This window comes from Phasianus colchicus, chromosome 4 (assembly GCF_987193195.1).
Source record: "Phasianus colchicus chromosome 4, bPhaCol1.hap1.1, whole genome shotgun sequence".
Taxonomy (NCBI): Eukaryota; Metazoa; Chordata; class Aves; order Galliformes; family Phasianidae; genus Phasianus; species Phasianus colchicus.
Window position 1 is genome coordinate 29811654 of NC_143439.1, and position 20155 is coordinate 29831808.

Genomic DNA, 20155 nt, shown 5'->3' on the forward strand with positions numbered 1-20155 from the left:
TAATCATGAATCTTGCCTTTAGCAGAGCACTCGTGCCTTTCCTCTGATAGGAAGTGCAGATTTATTTCCCCCCTCCGAAGCTAGTAAGGATACAGTCCCAAGTGAAGTTTGGCTGATGATTAACCTACACAGCAAATACTTCTCCTCAGCTGGGGTGAATTGCCAAAGCCCCACAGCAAGACACTTCAGCCCAGCTAAGGCTCATGTACCGCTCAGCTCCCAGGGAACATGCAGAGCAAATCCCAGACCCTCTGGAAGCAGCAGTGCATAACAGCGAGAGGAAATATTGGCAGGGAGAGGTTATTCCCTCCTGCTAGCTATTGCCCTCTGTTTTCCAGCAGCAAGACCCTAAGCCGGCAGTGAGGCCTTAAGCCAGCGAAGCGGAGCCGTACCCTCACACCTGGGATGAAGCAGTCTCCCTGGTGCTGAGACGGCATGCCGCTCTCTTCCCCCCGGCCCTGTGGCAGCCTAGGAAGGGTGTGAGTGTGCACGTCCTGCGTGAGTGTCCTGTTTGTACAAGTCACCCTCTCTTGTGTAATGTTTTTCAGAGGGGCTTCTGAACAATGCCAGGGATACAAGTGTCACGGATACTCTACCACTGAATGGTAATCACGGCAACAGCTACAGCATCGCCAGCGGCGAGTACCTCAGCAACTGCGTGCAAATCCTCGACCGCGGGTACAACCACACCGAGAACGCCCTCGAGAAAAAGATCCTGAAGGAACTCACCTCCAACTACATCCCCTCCTACCTGAACAACCACGAGCGCTCCAGCGAGCAGAGCCGCAACCTGATGAACAAACTCGTCAACAGCGTGGGCGGCGGGAGCGAGGACGACGCCATCGTGCTGGACGACGCCACCTCCTTCACCCACGAGGAGAGCCTGGGCCTGGAGCTCATCCACGAGGAGTCAGATGCCCCGCTGCTGCCCCCCCGCGTGTACTCGGCTGATGGCCCCCAGCCCCACCTCTACAGCCGGCGGCGCATCCCACAGGACAACAGCGAGAGCTTTTTCCCCTTGCTGACCAACGAGCACACGGACGACCTCCAGTCACCCAACAGGGATTCTCTGTACACCAGTATGCCCACGCTGGCCGGCATGCCTGTGGCAGAAAGCGTTGCCGCCAGCACCCAGACCGACCCCCCGCCGGCAAAAAGCGGCGATGCCGATGATGTTTACTACAAGAGCATGCCCAACCTCGGCTCCAGGAACCACGTCCATCAGCTACACACGTACTACCAGCTAGGCCGAGGCAGCAGCGACGGCTTTATAGTCCCGCCGAACAAAGAGGGAACCTCCCCGGACGGCAGTGCGAAAGGACCCGCTCATTTGGTCACTAGTCTATAGAAGGTTAAGCAAAAATGACGCAAACGGACACCCACAGCCCCTCCGTAACGCTCGGTTTACTGTTCTGAGTTAATACAAGCAGTGGTAATATTGTGTGTACTCCTAAATCTTCATGCTGTTCTAAGCGAAATGAAACTCTCAGACTTTTTTTACTGGAATTTTTAGGCCAGCCCGGAGAGAACAGGAACTGCTGCCCCTTCCCTCCCCCCAGTTCCTCCCCATCCTCCCTCCCTTCAGACAGACTTCATTATGTTAATGAAAGAGATAGGACAGATAACGGCACACTTCGTGGCCTTCTCAAGTTATGCTGTATTTGTTTAAACGATCCTTGATGCTGTGTTGCTCTTAATACTGAGGACCTGATTTAAGAAAGAAAAAAAAATGCAAAGAAAAAAAAAAGGCCAAAAATGTGCATTTGAAACTAGTAGCGATGACGCATCTAGGTGGGAGTGCTGCACAAAACAAACAAGCTAGCAAACTGTCTGTTACAAATCCGGATCATGCAGCGGGGTTTGGTCACTCACAACTCGGTTTGATCGCAGCGCCCTTCGCTGCAGGAGCAACCGAAACAAAAATTAATGATACGGAAGGGAATCCTAGAATTATATGCTAAAGGCATATTTTATGTTTTGCTGTATTAACTGACGATCAAAACTAATGGCAGAAAAAGAGAATCAAACAATTTCTATGTAATGTACAGATACTAGCATTGCACATATAGTCTGCTTTCTGTTCCTCCAGAACTTGCGTCCCTGTTAATGTAGTGGAAAAAAAATAAGAACTTTTTCTGTTGTGCTGGTCTTGTAAGTTTGTCTACCAGTAGGAGCAAGGTTTTTCATAACTCCTGTTTTTCTTTTCTTTCCTTTTGCCTCTCCCCTCCATCCCTCCCATCCTGGTAAAAAGTCTCACTGGGCAGAAAAACGAACACCACTTTCTAAGGACCATTTTTAGGAACGCGATGGCAGTTTCTTTCCAACCAAGAGTCTTTTCTTTCCTCATCGTGTATCTTTCTCAAGCCGCCATATGGCTGGCAGACTTTTTGCAGAATAGAGCAGGGCAAACTTTATGTTTACAGTGCACAACCGATCGTAACAAGAATCCTGTGAAGCATCTTTGGCAAGCAGCCCCTCACCCAGGCCGTAGGTTCGCATCTAGAAGCCAAGAGGTTTTTGTAGTCGTAGCGGGGCTTCTGCATGAGACGGCGATTTCCCCATAGGAGCTAAGGGCCTTCATGGCCCCGTCCGGTCCCCGTTTAGGCACTTGTAATGCAGTGGTTAAGAAGAAAATTGATTGATGCGTAGTGATCTAAAAAGTACTTTTGCAGTGATTTTTAAAGAAAAAAAAAAAAGTCTTCTGTTCATTCTTTTGCCTAACAGGAAATTTATTTATTTGACATGATTTCAAGTAACATAGGCTTTCCAGAGGTAAATTAGCAGCACGGAGTATAATTTCTTCTTTTTTTTCTTTTTTCTTTTTTTTTTTTCATTTTATTTTTAATTTATGATCATTTTGTATGGTCTCAGCAGCTGAATGACCTCATTACTAATATTTGTTGTAAAAGTGAAGCTTGTTTGCCAACCAATAAACAACTGATCACAATTTAGAAGACACTGTATGTATGTACTGTACAATTAATCGCTCTTCTCTGTTGTTCCTTTCTCCATTGCTGTCTTCAGTACGAGTTTCCAACTCCTTTAGGGCATGGGTGAGCAATGCCAAAGAGAGGAGGCCTGGCTGAGCAATTTAAGCACAAACATTACCCAGCTACAGCTAAGTAGGAGTATCAGGCTAGCAGCACTTGTATCTGGGTGAGAACAAAGCTGGTCCATGTTTCTTGCAGGTTATCCTAGGTCTGTTTTGTGCCTACTGTATAAACCAGACAATGACATGCAGATGATTTGAGCATAGTATTTCATGTGTCTTTTTAATCATTGTAATGTTTTTTTAATTATTTTTTATTTTTTAAGTTTGATTCTTCTGAGATTAAATACCGCTGGTAGCATGTCAACGAGTAAAACAAGTTCCCGTTAGGCCTCAGTTGTTGTTTGCTGTCTTTTTATTTTCTTGCTCCAGATGTATGCAGAGCTATCCTTCGCCAAAAGTTCTATTGCCAGCCTGGGCAACATTGTGCTAGAAACCCCACTGTACTTCCCAGTGGCCCAGCCCCGATTCAGGTCCCTCCAGAGCAACTGAGTCTCTGCAAGGGCTGTCCTGAGCCACCTGAGGTGTTCCTGCAGCCAACAACTCAGGCCAAAATGTCTTGGGAAGGAAATCTCATTTCTGACCAGGCTGTGCCTCCTGCCAGGTCTAGATTTTGGCCTTTCCCACCAGGAGTTTGGGAATCACAGCAAAACAGCCACCGGCTGTGCCCTTGCTCTTGATACTGCTGCCCCACTGGCTTCTAACTCGCTGCCTCCTTGTGTGGTTTTATTTTCTGTGCCAGCAGGGACTGCACTGGGAGGCAAGTGGTAGATTCATGCACGCAACTGTTAAGATCCCATTGCCAAACTGCTTTGCCACAGTCCATTTGAGGCTCTGAGGCCTTGAAGTATCTCTGTTTTGGAGAAAGTTGAAGCTCTTCTACCATGTTAGTCTCCAAAAAGTGATTTTCCAAGGATTTGATGGGATTAAACTCCTGCAGAGGGTGAGATCCACTGTAGCAAATATTGCTATGATAAAATGGGAGGCAGGTGATCAGTGCAGCGTGCCCAAAACTGCAAGAACAAATCACTAGTGGATTTGCTATGAGATGACTGTGTCATACTAAATATCTTTGGCTTTCTTCAATCCAAATGATCATTTTCACCTAGCCCCTTCCCATGTATTTCTGATTCAGCAGGAAACGGGCTTTTTTCCCCTTTTCCATCCCTTCTCACAAGAGCTACTGTCCTGCAGTTACCATGCCTATTAGCACTTTGATTGCAAAAAAACACTGTTTATTTTCAAGCTGATTATTTCTATCCCCAGACTGAGCTGGCACCACAGGGTTCACTGTTGGTGCTTCTTACAGATTTGGAAACAGCTGAATCACAAAACAGAGGGGAAATAGATATCATTAATTACATCAAGCCAAATATGTTTTAAGACTGTCATTTGGTTTGGGGAAGGAGGGAGCAAGATGGAGGTATTTTTTTCATTTTTTTCCTCTTTGAAACAGATTATTATGTCAGATAGTTGATTATTGGCATGGTGAAGGTTTCTGCTTGTTGATAAGTAACTCAGTAGATGTGTTATGTGACTGACAATGCAGCGGTGTCTTTTGTGCAGACTGCAGCACGTGAAACTTGGCTAAAGACCTTGAAGCCTAAAATGCTGTCAGAGTGGGACGTAGAACTGCCGAACCACTGAAGCATTTCTTAATGCTGAGCAGAGGCAGGGAGATGCAAGAGAACAGCATGTGGTTCAAATGATGGCTTGACGAAGAGGCACTAACAATTAGGGTATTAAATCCATACCTATGATTGGGGCACACAACTTTGCCAGATGGTTTGAAGTAGATAAACAGCCCTATATCAGAGGGATCTTTTTTTTTTTTTAGAGATTTGTTAAAAGAAAAAAAAAGGAGAAGTAAAAAAATAATAATTTATCTTTAGAGATAGAATACTAAAGCTTCATCATTTGACTGCAGTAAGCATCCAACTTTCCATGGAAAACAGAGGAGAGGAAAAAAGCAATGCTTGGTCCTGCAGAACAATTGATCTTATTTACAGACCTTCCCTGTTGGAAACATGGGACCACTTTAAGGAGATGTTGGTTGCTGGGCATGTATGGAGTGAGAATTTCCAATGACGGTGCATAGCTTAAGTCATCCTTTCTTCTGAAATTCTTGCTTGCAAGTTGGAGGGGGGAATGGAGAAGTACAAGACTGAGCATTGCATGCAATGTCCCATCATCCTGGGACATTTTGCAAGTAGCAAATCTCTTTTTCCCAGGCTCCTAACCTGCACATAAGCAAGGTTACTTTCTTTGTGTAATCTCATATCAGATGCCAGATTGCCCCATAGCTACTGGATGATGCACCAGTTTGCTGGGCTACCACTAAGTTTCTTACTGCTTAAGGACACTTAAGTCTCCGAAAAGCAGTGCTGCTCATTTTCTGCAAGAGCCATAAGGGAAAAGCTACGTGAGACTGTAAAGATCTCCCCAAAATTTCTGAAGGAGACACAAGACATGACAAGAAAGACTACAAGACTATGTAGGCTAGAAGTTTAGGGTGTTCATTACGGCTTCATAAAACACCACATAGGCAATATTGCTTACTATGGTGCTACTCTTTTCCTCATAGTGATTGCATTTAATTCCCTGAAATCTGAGTGATGAGGGTCCTTATGTCCCTGCCTGTGTCCCTGTTGCCCTCACACACTCTTGATCTTGACAGTTCATAAAGAATACAATACCCTGCAGACTTGCCTGCACAACAGGAATGAAAGGATAGCTCGTCTTATTAAAAGCTGTCTCAGGAGAGCCTAAGAGCAGTGTCTTGGTCATCTGTCTCACTCTGATTTCCTCCTTCTGTTTGAAAAGATCTTTATTTTTAGCTACCTGCTGGCGTTCAGCTAGACTCTATGCAAATTTGGTTCAATGAATATTTTAGGGTTTAAATAGTCTGAGCTCATGAACATTCTCTAAGCATCATGTCGGCACAGGTTCTCTGATAACAGAGCTGAGAACATCCTGCAGCACAAAGCTGAAAGGAGTGATTAATGCTGCCAGAGAAGGCAGCAGCCACATTATCAGTGGGCATCCTGGGCAGGGATACCAGCAAAAGCAAGTGGGGCTGTGGGCCCAGGATGGGGAAGCCCTCACTCTGCAGTCAGCTTTTGCTGCTGGGCATTGAGCCGGGGCTGTATGAGCACTCAGTGGGGCAGCATGTCTTGGGGATGTGTGGGGTCATACAGCTGGTGGCATGTTTTCCCAGTTCAGGGGAGATGGTCTGATTAACGCTGAAATATTGAGGCTATTCAGCATAGCCAGAACTTGGAAATCTTCCCCTTCCACACCAGAATAGCTCTTAACAGGTGGTTACTGTTTGTTGTATTTGGTACTCCAGATGGTGATAGTCTCCTCCAGCACAATGCCAACAAAACAACTCAGCTTCCTAACTATTTGCTGTCTTTTTGATTTCCCCCCTCCCTCACTTTTTTCTTATGTTTCTACTCCTTAAATACTCTGTACACATGTAAAAACCCAAACTAAAACCTCGATAATAAAATATATATATATTGGTAAACCCAGAGCAGTTATTATGTGCTGGAAGCAAACGCTTGCTTTTTGACAGTGCTGCCTAAACCCAAAGCAACAACAGAAATGCAGGAGCAGAGCTGCATGGCCTCCCAGCTGGTGTGCATGGCCACTTTATGGATGAGGCCTGAATCCCAAGTCCCATAAAAGTAATCTTATGCCCAAAGAAAAGAAGCATCCACTTTTGTTTAATGGGCAAATTGTTGCGTCCTGGTGACAAGAATGAATATAGTGAGAGCCTACAGCTGTCTTTTCCTTTTTTCTTTCTTTTTGGTCTTAAAGCATTGAATATTTATGGCTTCCCTCGGTGCCGTACGTACCTCACTCACACTGGCAGGACAGCACATTAAACATAGGGTTCTGGTGCAGAAAAGCAATGCTATGTTTCTCTGAACACATACAGATGACCCAGTATCTTCCATTGCTGCTTACAGTCAAGTGTATGTACTGTTACGAGTTCAGAAAGGTTATTTCCAGCAGCTTGATGCTCCATGGGTACAGTATGGTTATAATGAAGCTGTTTTCATACTGTCTTCTCCCACTTCCCCCAAAGGCATCTCGTGCAGAATTTAGGTCCCTATGGCAGGAAAGCTCAATGCAAAAAGTCTGTGCTTTGGAGGCTTTGTGCCCTAGTTGCAGCAAAGGCTTTGCCTTTCAGCAGGCACAAGTCTCTGCTAACCTCCACTGATAAATGGGTTTTGGGGGATGAGGGGTCAACAACTTCATTAGCTGGGCCAAGTTTATGGAGGATAAAAGGAGCTTTCCTCCTAGTTTTCTCTCTGGAGAGGAATGGCTGTATGTTTTTCAAACTTGGCAGCCCTGTTAGCAAGACTCTCCATGATAGATAAATAATGTAGTACATTGATGCTGTGCCTTCCCAGCCCTGCACGCACCTGGGCTCTGCCTCCCCACAGCCTCCATCTCAGTAGGTTCCTGATTGCTGCCATTCATACATGCAGGTGAAAGGATAGTGTGGTTTTAAAGAGTGTTTCATATCCAATAGGTGGGATTTGGGATTCTTTCACCCAGTGTACAGTATACACCCATGCATTTTTAACTGTTATGATACAAAGCAACGTAAGTGAAAGGAGAAAGTGCATCCCACTGCCTGGAGCAAAGTGATGAGCTACAAGGAAAGGAAGAAATTTCGTCCTTTTCAAAGAGCAGCAAAAATAGACAAGCTGAGGGATTAATGTGAATAGTTTCTGGTTCTACCCCCGGCACTTTCCTGGTAGCACTTTCTGTGTGAGATTTGCTGCAGCAAGGATTTGCTGGCTGTTGGATGGACAGGATATGGAGTGAAGTGATTTACCCTAAAATAAAGGCTGTAATTCCCTTCCAGAGTTTGTGTGGCCTACCTTAGCCTCTCCCTGGACATTAAGGGAGTCTGTTACCTGAGTCATTCCGAGTGTTCTTGCATGTGTCCGCTTCACCTCAAGCAGCATGTGTCTGCCTCTCCTGACCCGTGCCCCTGCAAGCAGGCGTTTTCCTCCTGGAGCTGCAATTATTGCAGAGACAGCTGTACAGTAGAGCTCTCAGAGACAGCCTGTGAAGTACCCTTCAGATAATGTCTGATATCAAAACAAATCTGTTTACTCTGCAGTGATTCCTACTGATTGAAAAGTGGGGAACCCATGGAAATTGCCATTTGGTCCAGCAAGCCCCACAGCTTGGTACAAGCTCAGGGCTGTGGCTCTGGAGCTGTGCTCACCATGGGAGCAGCAAGTACCTGGGCACAGCTGATTCTCCAGACCCTTTGGTTGGTTTCAGATGCTCCTAAAAGGAGTGTGCATTTTTCACTGAGAGGGCAGAGAGGCAGTGGCACAGCTGCCCAAAGAGGCTGTGGATGCCCCATCCTTGGAGGCGCTCAAGGCCAGGTTGGATGGGGCCCCGAGCAGCCTGATCCGGTGATGATGCAACCAGCCCACGACAGAGAGCCTGGAACCAGATGATCTTTGTGGTCCCTTCCAACCCAAACTATTCTATGATTCTGTGACCACAGAGGCTATCACCTGGCTTGCCCCATGGCTGGCTGTGAGGTGTTGCTCTGGGCTTTACCTCTCTCCCCTTGTTCTCCACAGAGAGCAGCCGGATGCCCAAGCAGGAGCCAGTCTTCAGGAGGGTCACCATGGAAGACAGCGTCATCTAGCATCTGCACCACACCACCCTGGCTCCTCACTGCCTTGGTTTGCCCATCCTGCCACGGGATGGCCCAACAGGAGAGGCCCAGCCACCAGCCTCGAGAGAATCCTCAGCAAACCCTCTCATCCTCACGGAGAAACCAGCCTGGCCAGGCTTTCTGTTGCACTGAGGACCCTACCTTCTTGCTTGGTTGGTTTGTTGCTTTTTTTAAGATGAGCAGAACTGGCAAAAAAATATATATTTTGCAGTTCTGTCTGCTCCTAATGTTGGCTTCTTGACTGGAAAACACAGACATGAGCGTGCTTGCCTAACTTCCTGGACCCCGCGCCGCTGCAACCAGATCCCTGCTGTGTATACAGGGAGTCAAGGAGGGAAGGAAAAAATATACAAAGAAATGACCTTGGTGCCAGAAGAAGGTGAATTGCCATCACTTGTAAATAGGGATTGACCAGCACACGTACCTAGCAAAGGCTTCTGGGGAATGTCGCTTGGATTTTATTGTCATGTGTAAATAGAGATATTTTTTGTAAAAATAAGCCTTAGTTTCTCGCGGATCACAATTCTCCCTCAGCTCAGCTGGGGATAGATGGACACAGAGCCTGGCAAGGGTCCTGCAGCCCAGCCATACTGTGGCAGGATGGGAGGCAGCCAGAGGATGAGGGCAGAGGACTCAGTAGTTTCTCCTTCGCTCCTACCAACAGGGAGGACTTTCTGGCCTTTGTTCTCCCCATGGAGCTATACCCACTGAGGGCTTGGGTGCCTTGGTGCAAGTGTGGGTGGGATGGGCAGCATCATCATGAGGAATACAAGCCGTGTTGGTATGGTTCCCATGAGTCTTTTAACATTAATTAAAGAGAAAAAAAAAAAAAAAGAAAGAAAGAAAAAAATGCAGCAGATCCTGAATGGCATTGGGCCAATTCTTGAGCTCAGTGCTGCAATGCCATGCAGCAAGCAGGGCTGTGCTTCAGCACAGGTTTTTGAAGAATACGGCAAAAGTGGAGGAGCATGAGATTTCAACTTCATCCTGCACAACTCAAAGGCTTCTTCTTCCTTTACTCTGAGTCCAACTGCATGGAATCATGCAGCAGATGGAAAATGCATACCAGACAGAAAAAAAAAAAAGAACATTTCTGAAAAAATGACTCAGAATAACTTCCTCTAGACATAAAAGGCTGTCACTATTTTTTTTTATTTTTTTTTTCCAGGGAGAAAAATAGAAAAGATTTCTTCTCAGAAAGAGTGATAGGATGTTACCACATGCTGCCCAGGGTGGTGGTGGAATCACCATCCCTGGAGGTGTTCAGGAGATGTGGAGATGAGCACTGAGGGACGTGGTCAGTGGGCATGATAGGGATGGACTTGTGATTGGACTTGGTGATCCTAGAGGTCTTTTCCAACCTTAATGATTCTATGATTCTACAATTCTATGAAAATCAGGAAAAACAGCCCCCTGCTTTGTACTAGAAAGGTTCTGGAAACTAGCCAGTAAATTAAGAAGAAAAGAAAAAACCTCCCAAGAGTTATGGAAGATTTCAGCCCAAGAAGATGACCCTAAGCATTCTACAGCCCAAAATTTTGGAGTTGAATCCTGGCCTAGGGAAATGTGGAGTGCTGCATTGGGTGAAAGCTGGCTGTGATTGAAAGCAGAAATCCCCTGGGTTTTTTTTTTCAGTTTTTTGGGTTTGTTTGTTTGTTTGTTTGTTTGTTTGTTTCCCAGTAGATCACTGGAAAGTAGCTAGGTTGCTTTTTTTCTCATTGGAGCCCTCCCTATGAGTTTTTCTCCCCAGATAACTTTGTCCTCCTGCACCCAAAGCTTTCAGCATGATGTCTAGAGGAGTTATTCTACAGCCAGCAGTGCCAATGGGCGCACTTTGGCACTTTGGCACTGATGGTGACAGCTCAGAGCCCAGCCCAAGTCCTAACAAAAATGACAAATCCCATCCAGCCCCTCCACCCTGATGGCACACAGATTGGCGGCTGCAGACATGAACCACCATGACATGGGATAATGCAACCAGCCACAGCTGGAGGGATCCAAGATTCAATTGACAAAGCCAGTGATCCATTAGCGCCCCCAAGTCATGCTGCTCCCCAGGCAGAGGTTTGGTTCAAGCCAGCCCCAAGTCAATGGTGATTTACGTTTCACTCGCTTTGCGTGTCTTCAGTGGACTTCCTTACTCCTCAGGCATGGAATGAATCTTAATACACTGTAATTACTGTACTCCTGTTGATGAAACAGTATGAAAAGCTATCACGGAGAGCATTAATAAAATGTACATTATGAAAAAGAATTGGGTACTGTCTAAAATGAGTAATACACCTGGTTTTACCATCTATACCGGCTCATTACAGGTCTGCCCTTGTGTTTACTATTAAAATGCCTTATCCAAGCTGCTTGTGCTGCAACTTTGCATCCCTGTTGGATGGAGAGCACCAAGAGGGGTTAACCTGGGAACTCTTTCAGGCACCTATTTTAGTGACATTTCTGTATTGCCATTGTGACCAAAATGAGTTGATGGGTTCATGGATGAGTGGGAAAGACTTGGAGGCAAGGTAGGATTGACATGCACTGCAAGAACAGAATTCATTGCTGTATTATTTTCAAGAGACTGAGCCGGCAGCATCTCAGTAACTGAAGAGATCTTCACTGTTTTATTTATGTATAAATGTTTACTTAGCCACTGATTTTGTTTAGCAGAATTTGTTAGCAAATGGAAATTGTAAACGATAACATGGTGTCTATTTTTAAATTTATAGACTTCCATCTATAGTGAAAATCCAAGATTTCCAAAGTGCCTTTGTTTAACGGCAATCAACACGCTCTCTTGTATTTGCTTTCTGGTAATTGCAATTAGCAACTGCAATATTTTGCATAAAACCCATTTGACCCTCGTACAGGAGATCTGAGTGGCAGTGTGCCTAAGTCATCATCATGCACCACAGCTTAGAGACATTGATAGGACAAGAGAGAATGGCTTTAAGTTGTGCCAGAGGTTGGATATTAGGAAGAAATTCTCAAAGCAATAAGGCACTGGCACAGGCTGCCCAGGGAGGTGGTGCAGTCACCATCCCTGGAGGTGTTCAAGAACCATGGAGATGTGGCATTGAGGGACGTGGTCAATGGGCATGGTGGAGATGGGCTGGGGTTGGACTGGATGGTCTTAATGGTCTTTTCCAACCTTCATGATTCTGTAATTGCTGTGGTGCCTCAATGCCAGCTTGGCTGCCCTTGGGGCATGAGGCATTCGCTGCACACTTCTCCTGTGAGAAGACTCTAATTCCAGAACTGAGCATCCCAGTTAACCTCGGGTAACACAGCAGGTGGCAGTATGCAGGGAAATGAAGAGGGGGAGGCTCAGGTGTATTTAAAGGCTCTGCTTCATTACCCAGCACGTTAGTCCATGGACTCCCTAACCCATTATACCAGAAAGGTGATGGACAAGGAGCTTTAATATGTTTTATTTGGCAGCATTCAACTCGGCAGATGCTGCCCATAAACAGCACAGTTTGTACTCCCGCAGTGATGGGACCCCTGTGCCTCCCCATGCTCTGCAGTCTGCAAACCAGAGGGGCTCTAAGTGCCTGGAAAATACAGCAATGGACAAATGCAGCAGGAACTCCAGGAAACTCATTTCACCGAGGACTAGTGGACAACTTTTGGGAGCATAAAACTAAGTTTTTAATTGCTATTCTTGGATAACCTGTAAGCATGAGTGATGCAAAACTGATCAAAACCCATCAGTACAAACTGAAACACTAGGGCTACTTCATGAGTTGTTTGTATGGAAGGCAGCTCTTGGCCTTTTAGCATTAGGAGTGGGAAATTAATTGATTTTGTGACTTTTATGCTTTAGAATGAATATGAAACCCACTGGTATCTGCATTTGCACTGGGCATGATTTGTCCCTGGGGCTGTGGGACGTACCAGTAGCACTGCAGCTGTGAGAGGCTTTGCAGCTGGTTTGTTAGTCATCAATTGAAGGCAATTAGGAGATGCATCTGGCAGTGGCTTTAAAGAAAGAAAAAAAAGAAAAAAAAATCCCAGCATACCCTAGGATTCTTCTGTATAAAGATGGCTTTTGCCACCTGGTAGAAGTGTTTGCTGAAGGCTGCTTTCATCAGCTCTGAGTCTTTCTTGTTAGTAGCTCTGTCCTTATCCTGTGGCAGCAGCAGGTTGGGGACAAGCCCAGGGTGTATTGATGCTCTGTGCAGATCTAAGGAATTAAGCTGATGATGCTGGCACCATGTGCTACTCTTAACTGAGCCACAGACTGTCCTGTAGGATGATGCTTCAGGTGACCGCAGCTTTTAAGGGAGGAGGAGCCTGCTGGACCCCTCGGTAAGTCACCCCTCTGCTGATGTGCAAGTTCTGCAGTTTGCCTCTTGTTTGAGCAACTCAGTTTTACTTCTTGCCTTATGCTCTGTATATCTATGCTAATATATCTTCCAGTTCTTTCTGGATAATGCCTGCTGTGCGGAGAGATATATAATTGTAGGAAAAGCTGCAAATTTGTCATTGTAATGTTCCTAAAATGGTCGTATCTAAAAAGTGGTGCTGCAGGAGCCTGTATTTTTTTTGCAAGCTTCTCTCCATGCATCTGAGCTTTTAGTTAGTCATGTTTTAAAATCAAAAGGAGGCATGTCTCTTTCTTTAGCTGAAAAGCTAAAAAGGAATCTGTGGTGTGCTCCCTTCAGACTGGGTGCACTTGCTGATGTCTGCTGCTGTGGAGTGCTGAAGTCACCAGTGATGAGGTTCAATGCAACATCCACAGCATGGGAGGGGTATAAATCCTCACTTGCATTGTGAAGTGTGGGGTAGGGGTAGGTGAACTACCTGCTGATGTGTTCTGATTAGAGCTTTGTGTCCAGGGGCTGCAGCAGCTGTGTCAAATGGCCTCGGAAAAGCTCCTTTTCGTTCTGAGCTCTTTTATCCTCCAGAGCATGTCACTTTGGCTGCACAGGGTTAAGTGCTGTGCTGTGCTCCTGTTGGTCTGCACCAGTGCTGCCCATGGCTCTGCCTGCACTGAATACCAAATAGCTTTTTCGATGAGGTGAGGCCAAGCCACTGCCCCACGTGCTTGCTGCATGCATGCAGTGCAGGAATCAAAAGCGTGATGTCACTGGTACGTCTCATCTAAAATTAAATACTTGTCTGAGGTCCCCAGACACATGGAAGCTTTGTATTAAGAACATGGAACAGGAGTTCAAACTCTGAGTCATCTCATATATATTTCACTGAAGCCAAGGGAATAACAACAAGAGCAGACCTGTGAAAGAGCAATTCTCTGGCCTAGCAAGATTGAGGGACGGGGAGTGAAGGGAGGAGCTGTTCAGGGAAAATACTAATGGGTTCACAAGCAAAAATCTTGCTGATGAAATTATGGCTCTCATATTCTGTACCTTTGCAGCAAGGCTGTGATTTGCTGCAGCAAGTGTAGTAGCAAATAAACGGGCCAGCTCATGCTCATTAGCAGTGGTGGCAGGGCAAGTGACCTTTGAAAGGAGCCCTTTTGGAGGGGCACTGAAGTGATTTATCCTGGCATCGTGATGCGTTTGTAGTCACTGTTTGCTCTCTGGTGCTGTGTACCATCATCTCTTGGGGTCTGGTGAGGGCTATGGCAGTGCTGTGGGGCCCTGCCCCACAGGTGGTCAGGCACCATTGGAGCTGCAGAGGGTGAAATCCCTCCTCCAGGCTGTCCTCATCACAGCTGGGCTTGCAGCTGACAGATGGGCTGATACTACACACCTGATAGCACAAGGTTTGTTCTGACTCCATAATGGAAACCAATTTCCTTCCCTAATGTGCAGTTGTTGTGTTGCATGAAAGTAATTATTACACATTGTGAAATCTAATTACATTATTGCATACTGTGCACACACCCTAATAAAGGCAGTAGATGCAATAACACTGCTGGTAATACACAATTCCACTAAAATTACTATTGCTGTCAATTCTGCTGTGTGTTTTCTTGCTCTACCCTGAAGAGTGAAGCTTTCAGCTTGCCTACTTCTGCAGGTGAGTGAAGTGTAAGATCTTACAGCACCCCACAGCCCCATCACAGCTGTGAGCTACTTGTCCCTACTCAACTGCCCTCTGAAAATACCCCTGACAGAAGCATTCACTGCCCATCCCTGTCCTCTTAAACAGCTCAACTCCACTAGCCCACCTGCCACCTCAGGGACTGTGGTGTGAGAAGAGAATGGATGGTCCTTAGGCTTTTTATGAACTTCAAAAATATATCTGATGGTGTGAGTGGGATTGCAGCATGGTGGCCCTCCATGCTGGAGTCCATGCAGTGGGTCCTGAGCTCAGCTGAGGACATCAGATAACCTCTCAGGCAGATTTGTGATGAGAGAAGAGCAGAAAAACTGGTATCTGGAGGGTTGAGCTGAGAGTGGGATTTAGCTCTCAGTTTTCAGTTCTTTGCTTTCCCTCCATTAACTTCTCATAGTGAGGCTCACCTAGATGAGCAGTAGCTAGTGGAGCTAATCTACTGGATCCCTGCCCACTGCTCTCCTGTCCCACAAGTTTGATTCTATTTTCAGTAAAAGAAGATATGTATGAGGGCTCCTTAAACATCTCAGTATCTCCAAGGGAGTGGGTGTGCGTTTACAGTAACTGAAATTCTGCTCACCCTAATTCTACCAGCTGAATAGATTGTGTTGAGCTGAAGAGAAATGTTTTAAAGAACTGTGGTGATCTTTTAAGATGTAGCAAATGAATCCAGTGCAGGTCACTTAAAGGAAAAAGAAATGAGAAGAGAATGTATAGAGCCAGAAGTATTGCTTTGTGTTTCCTTTGCTAGACAGTTTGGGTTCTGGAAGATGCTCCACTGCTGTCCCCCTCTTCAGAAGGAAAGGAGGTGAGCCTGCAGCATTTAAGAATCTTTTAAGTGAAATGAGGTGCTGAAAGCCAGCCCCCAAACCATACCAGCTTTTCCAGGAGACAGCTGGGTACTGCCTGAATCTACCACAGTGCCCATTTGCTGAGGAAAAAGTTGCCTTTGGTGCTGGTTGTTCTCCATGTGTGGTGTGGCCCTGGCAAGGGGTGGACACAGCCCTGGCTTTTTCACAGTGTAGATCCCAATTTAAATGGGTAGTACAGTGCATTCCAGGAACCCACCTCCTTAGGATCATCTGTTTTTTTCCTCATTGGAAATAAAGCCCAGCATGCAAAGCAGCAAATGTACCATGCCAAACCCCAGCAGCTATGTTGTCTCTCCTTTACTAGCAAAGACTGTGTCTACAATTGAAAGAATAGTATTTGTGGTCTCCTGTGGCCTACGAAATACTGGAAACTGCATAGGTAAGATCCAAGAGAAATTGGGGCATGTAGGCACAATTCATAGAAATGCAATCCTTTGCCAGTCCTGAAGTTCATCAGTGTCCTTTGCTTATGTGCTGATACTGAGGACTAGGGGCACACCAACACTTTTCATATTGTCCTGTTTGCCAGGAAATGCTGCTATGTGGTACAGGCAGTGATTCTGTTCCGCTGAGATCTGTTGCACACTTAGGGAGAAAAATGAGAAAAATCCAGGCCTCGGTGGAAATGTAGGATTATTAAGGAGTTAATGAAATCTCTCAGTTTGGAAACTCACAGATGCTCTTCTGTTGGGATTGTGTTGAAGCTGCCATAAAATTCCTTTGGATAAGATGCAGTCAACATCTGGTACCTCTTTTGTTTTAAAACTATAATTGTTTTCAGCCTGTATGTGCTGGTAATGTGCCTGCAAGGTCTAATTAGTTGACAAGTGACAAAAGAGGCCACTGTAGTGAAGGGGAGGCTGGTGCCAGGATCATGAGGTGGGCTGGGCAGGAGCTGTGAGAGCTGGCAGGTGATGGATGCAGGGAGGTGCATTGTCGCCTTATAGGTTATGGATGCAGGGATTGGAGGAAACAACGCAGACGGATAAGCCATGGGCTCCGTGTTTTCTTATTCATCTTCTGCCAAACAGATCTTCAGTCTTATGTGAATGTGGTGGTGAGGCTCTTAAATAGCTGTTATGTGAGGGGGAAAAAAAAAAAAAAAATGAAGTGCTCAAATAAGCACTTCTCAGTGCTTGTGCAAATAAGACAGAAAGGGTTTGTGCCTGAGATCAGCACTAGTGAGGTTTGCACCTTTGAGTTTGCCAGTCTCAGAGTTTTCCAGTAGCTGGTCTGTGGCCTGGCAGCTCTCTGCTGGTCCTTAACCTTGCCTCCCTCCACTGTTGTAACTGTTCAAGTAAGACCTAAAAGAGCCTCTCTAAGAAGAGGTACTTAGCACTGGTAGAAGGTGTTTGCACATCTGTTTCAAGGAGTTAGATCCTGTTCATGCATCTTGGCTCCTTTTGAATAGTTAACATTGGGAGGGTGGAGGGGGTAAAAGATGAGCCTCAGGGACAGAGCAATGTTGAATAATGTCTCTTTTGGTCTGAGTTTCCTAATGCTCATGCCAAAAGTGCAATATGTAAGCTTTCCTGTTGCTCCTGTGCGATTAGACAGGTAGACTGAGAGATTTCACAGCCATCAGTTTCATACCTACAGAAACATCTGGTTCCTCATTTCTGGGCTCCCCAGCCATGCTGCAGGTGTGTTGAAGTCACTGTGTCACAATGACTGGTGAGAAAGGGGGGTGCCTCAAGGGATCATCAGAAGTAGAGATGAGATCACAATATGTACCATCACACTGGAAGTCTATTGCTACATTTGTTTCCCCAAATGTTCAGTAGTTCACTCTCTTCTTCCCACTGCTCTGCAAGATCATGCTAGGGACAATAAGGAAAATACCAGCCTAGATGACAAATCAGCACTTTGTTTCCCTTCCAGTAAACCAGTAATTGCTCTGCTGTAACTAAGAGGCACAACAGTGTAAAACTGTGAGTGAAAAGTAGCCAAGTCTCATTTTTTTGTGTCCGAACCACCATGAAATGGACACCTTGAATTTAAAATGCTGCTAACCTTAAAGCTGTGTCTAATATTTAGTGTATGTTTACATAGAGATATTCATACACACATAGACTCCCAAATTCATATTTCAGAAGCCAGTTCAATGTCACGACTTACAAATGACTGAGCCAGCTGGAATCTCCAGAGACCTCTATCAAGTTGCAGTAGGAGCTACGGAGTGCTGAAAACTTTGTTTAAAAAATTCAACTTTCCTCAGACTGCTAATCCAAACCCCACTGAAATTGGTGAAAGTGGTCCCTTTCGTTCCTGGGGGCCCTGGACGCAGGCATAAGGGTAGGGTTATGTTTCCAAATGGCCTTCTGAAGCACGGAGAGCAACCTGGAGTCATTTGTCAAGAGAATCTCAGCTTGAACCAAACTGGTCCTGAGTTTGGTTTTAGTCTGATAAATGACCACAGAAGATGCGGCTCAATTTCCACACGTAACATCCCCAAATGTTGATCCAGAAGTAGTTTTAGTTTATCCACTCTGAACTAAATATGCACCATTTAGTGAAACTTTCTGCCTAAAATGCACTGAAATGTTGGGACAGCCAGAGGAGTAGGAGAGTGAAATGCCGAATAAAGTGATGAGTCTACATTAAAGTCTTTCATAAGTAAGGCTTTGTTATTTACAAACAACAACAGCTGCCCCCTCTGTGATACTCAGCCCCTTTAATGTTTTGGTTTCTTTATTACTGTAAGCGGGAAGAATTTGTAAACCAGAAAATGCCATTGGAGAGAAGAGCACTTAGATCTTGGTTTTTAAGATCACAGGAAATGAGGTACTGTCAGAGCACAAACTGATTCTCAAATGAAACTCTAGGACAATTTTTATTACTTAAAAACAACAGTGACAACAAAGGTGAATTATTCTGGCAGTGTCTATATGTTTGTTTATCTTCAATGCATTTTCTTGAAATATTATTGAGTAGAAATGAGTGGCAAAAGTGTTTTTCTCTGAGCTGCTGCATATTCTGCAGTCTTGTCATAAAAATGTCTTTCCTCCCACCTCTGGCCTCCTACTGTTGCTTTTCAACCAAAACAAAGTTAAAAAAGGGTGAAATGGTAAGTTACTTTCAAAAGTCATTTCTGCGGGTATTTTTAATAATGCACTGGCATGGCAACAGAAGCAGGTACTCAGAATGATATCTGCAGAATTCTTATTCTGAGCAGGTCTGGGAACAAAAAAAAAAGCCTACTTTCTAATTCCTAAGGTCACAGACAGGAAAAATAAAGTCTGTTTTGGATGCCTAGCTTCCTTGAGCAGCGGAAGTGGTGTCACAATATTGGTGCAGGTATAAGACCTGCAGCCCCAAAACTGAGAGCTGTACTTGCAGTGAAGATGTGAGTGTAGAATACCCATCTAAAACCTTGATCCACTCAGGATAAATCCCTGTCGCAGCACTTCTCTGTTTCTTGTCCAGTGATCTCTGGATCTGTAGAGCTGCTGGAATGCGCTGCTTCTGTGAGTGCACTGCTTTTAATTCCTTTTGTTCAGTGTAAAATTTATGAGATTTATAAGAGCATATCTTATTTTGGAAATGCTTGCCCTAAATGGTGCTTCTTGCTTTCACATGTCAGTTGCAGCTGTGAATGCAGGCAGAACTGTGCTGTGGAAGAGATGTTTCTGCACTATTTTTTTTATGTAAGGAAATATTCTCTCAGCTTTTTCAATTTTTTTTTTATTTCAACCATCCTTTCAAGCAAATGGTTGTTTACCAAGAACTTGCACAACCTGATATTCATATAGAAAACTGCCACAGGAAAAGCCAGTTGTACTGTCTCCTGCTTTGACACAGGTTTTGTCAAAGCAGATGCATGTTCCTCTGTGAGCTTGAGGTTTTTATGTGCAAATAGAGGTCTTGGTTGACTGCCCCACAGCCCTAGATCCCACAGAAATCGAAAGAATGGAAGAGCATCCTTAAAGTGAGACATGCCATAGTGATTTCCTTAACAACAGCTGTGGTTTCCAAACCTCCTCAGCCATAGGAGTGTAGAAATTCACCCTTGCCGTCCTCAGGTCTGGGCATTTGTAGTGTGAAATCTCTGAATTTGGTCTTTGGTCTCTGCTTCAGGCCGTGCTGAGTCAGGAGGTGCTCTTGTGGGATGCGGAGCCTATCAGCAAGGACATGAATATGGATGGAATTGCCCCAAAATTGCCTGTATTGATGAAAATGCCTCCCTGTAAGCTTAGAACTGAGCCACTATCAAGAGGTAACAGCCTTAAGCTGCACCAGGGAGAGTCAGGTTGGGTATTAAGAAGAATTTCTTGAGGAAGAGTGGTAATGCAGTGGCACAGGCTGCCTGGGGACGCGGTGGAGTCACTGTCCCTGGAGGTGTTCAGGAAACATGGAGATGTAGCACTGAAGGGCATGGTCAGTGGGCACAGTGGGAGTGAGCTGGTGGTTGGACTTGGTGATCTTGGTTATCTTTTCAAGCCTTAATGATTCTATGATTCTAGATCTAAGTCATGAGGAATGATGAATCACACGAAT

The 20155-nt window shown here is 45.2% G+C and overlaps 1 protein-coding gene and 1 long non-coding RNA gene across 5 annotated transcripts in view; one reads left to right on the top strand and one right to left on the bottom strand.

Annotated features, from left to right (window-relative positions):
- The window catches only part of ADGRL3 (adhesion G protein-coupled receptor L3), a 490651-nt gene extending 480390 nt beyond the window's left edge, over nucleotides 1–10261 (top strand). For 3 of the 4 annotated variants that reach the window (XM_090139055.1, XM_090139056.1, XM_090139057.1), the window contains one exon: nucleotides 549–6486. In XM_090139055.1, the coding sequence (XP_089995181.1) occupies nucleotides 549–1348 (800 nt within the window). In that variant the 3' untranslated portion in view covers nucleotides 1349–6486. Of the gene's footprint in view, nucleotides 1–548; nucleotides 6487–8670 lie in introns of those variants that run through there. The other variant, XM_090139058.1, reaches the window with a different exon arrangement.
- Nucleotides 10262–15940: 5679 nt separating this feature from the next.
- On the bottom strand, nucleotides 15941–17316 carry LOC149918150 (uncharacterized). Its single transcript, XR_016466009.1, has 2 exons — nucleotides 17252–17316; nucleotides 15941–16732 (listed from the first exon to the last, which is right to left on the bottom strand). It is a non-coding gene; the product is annotated as an uncharacterized LOC149918150 (long non-coding RNA).
- Nucleotides 17317–20155: the final 2839 nt, after the last annotated feature.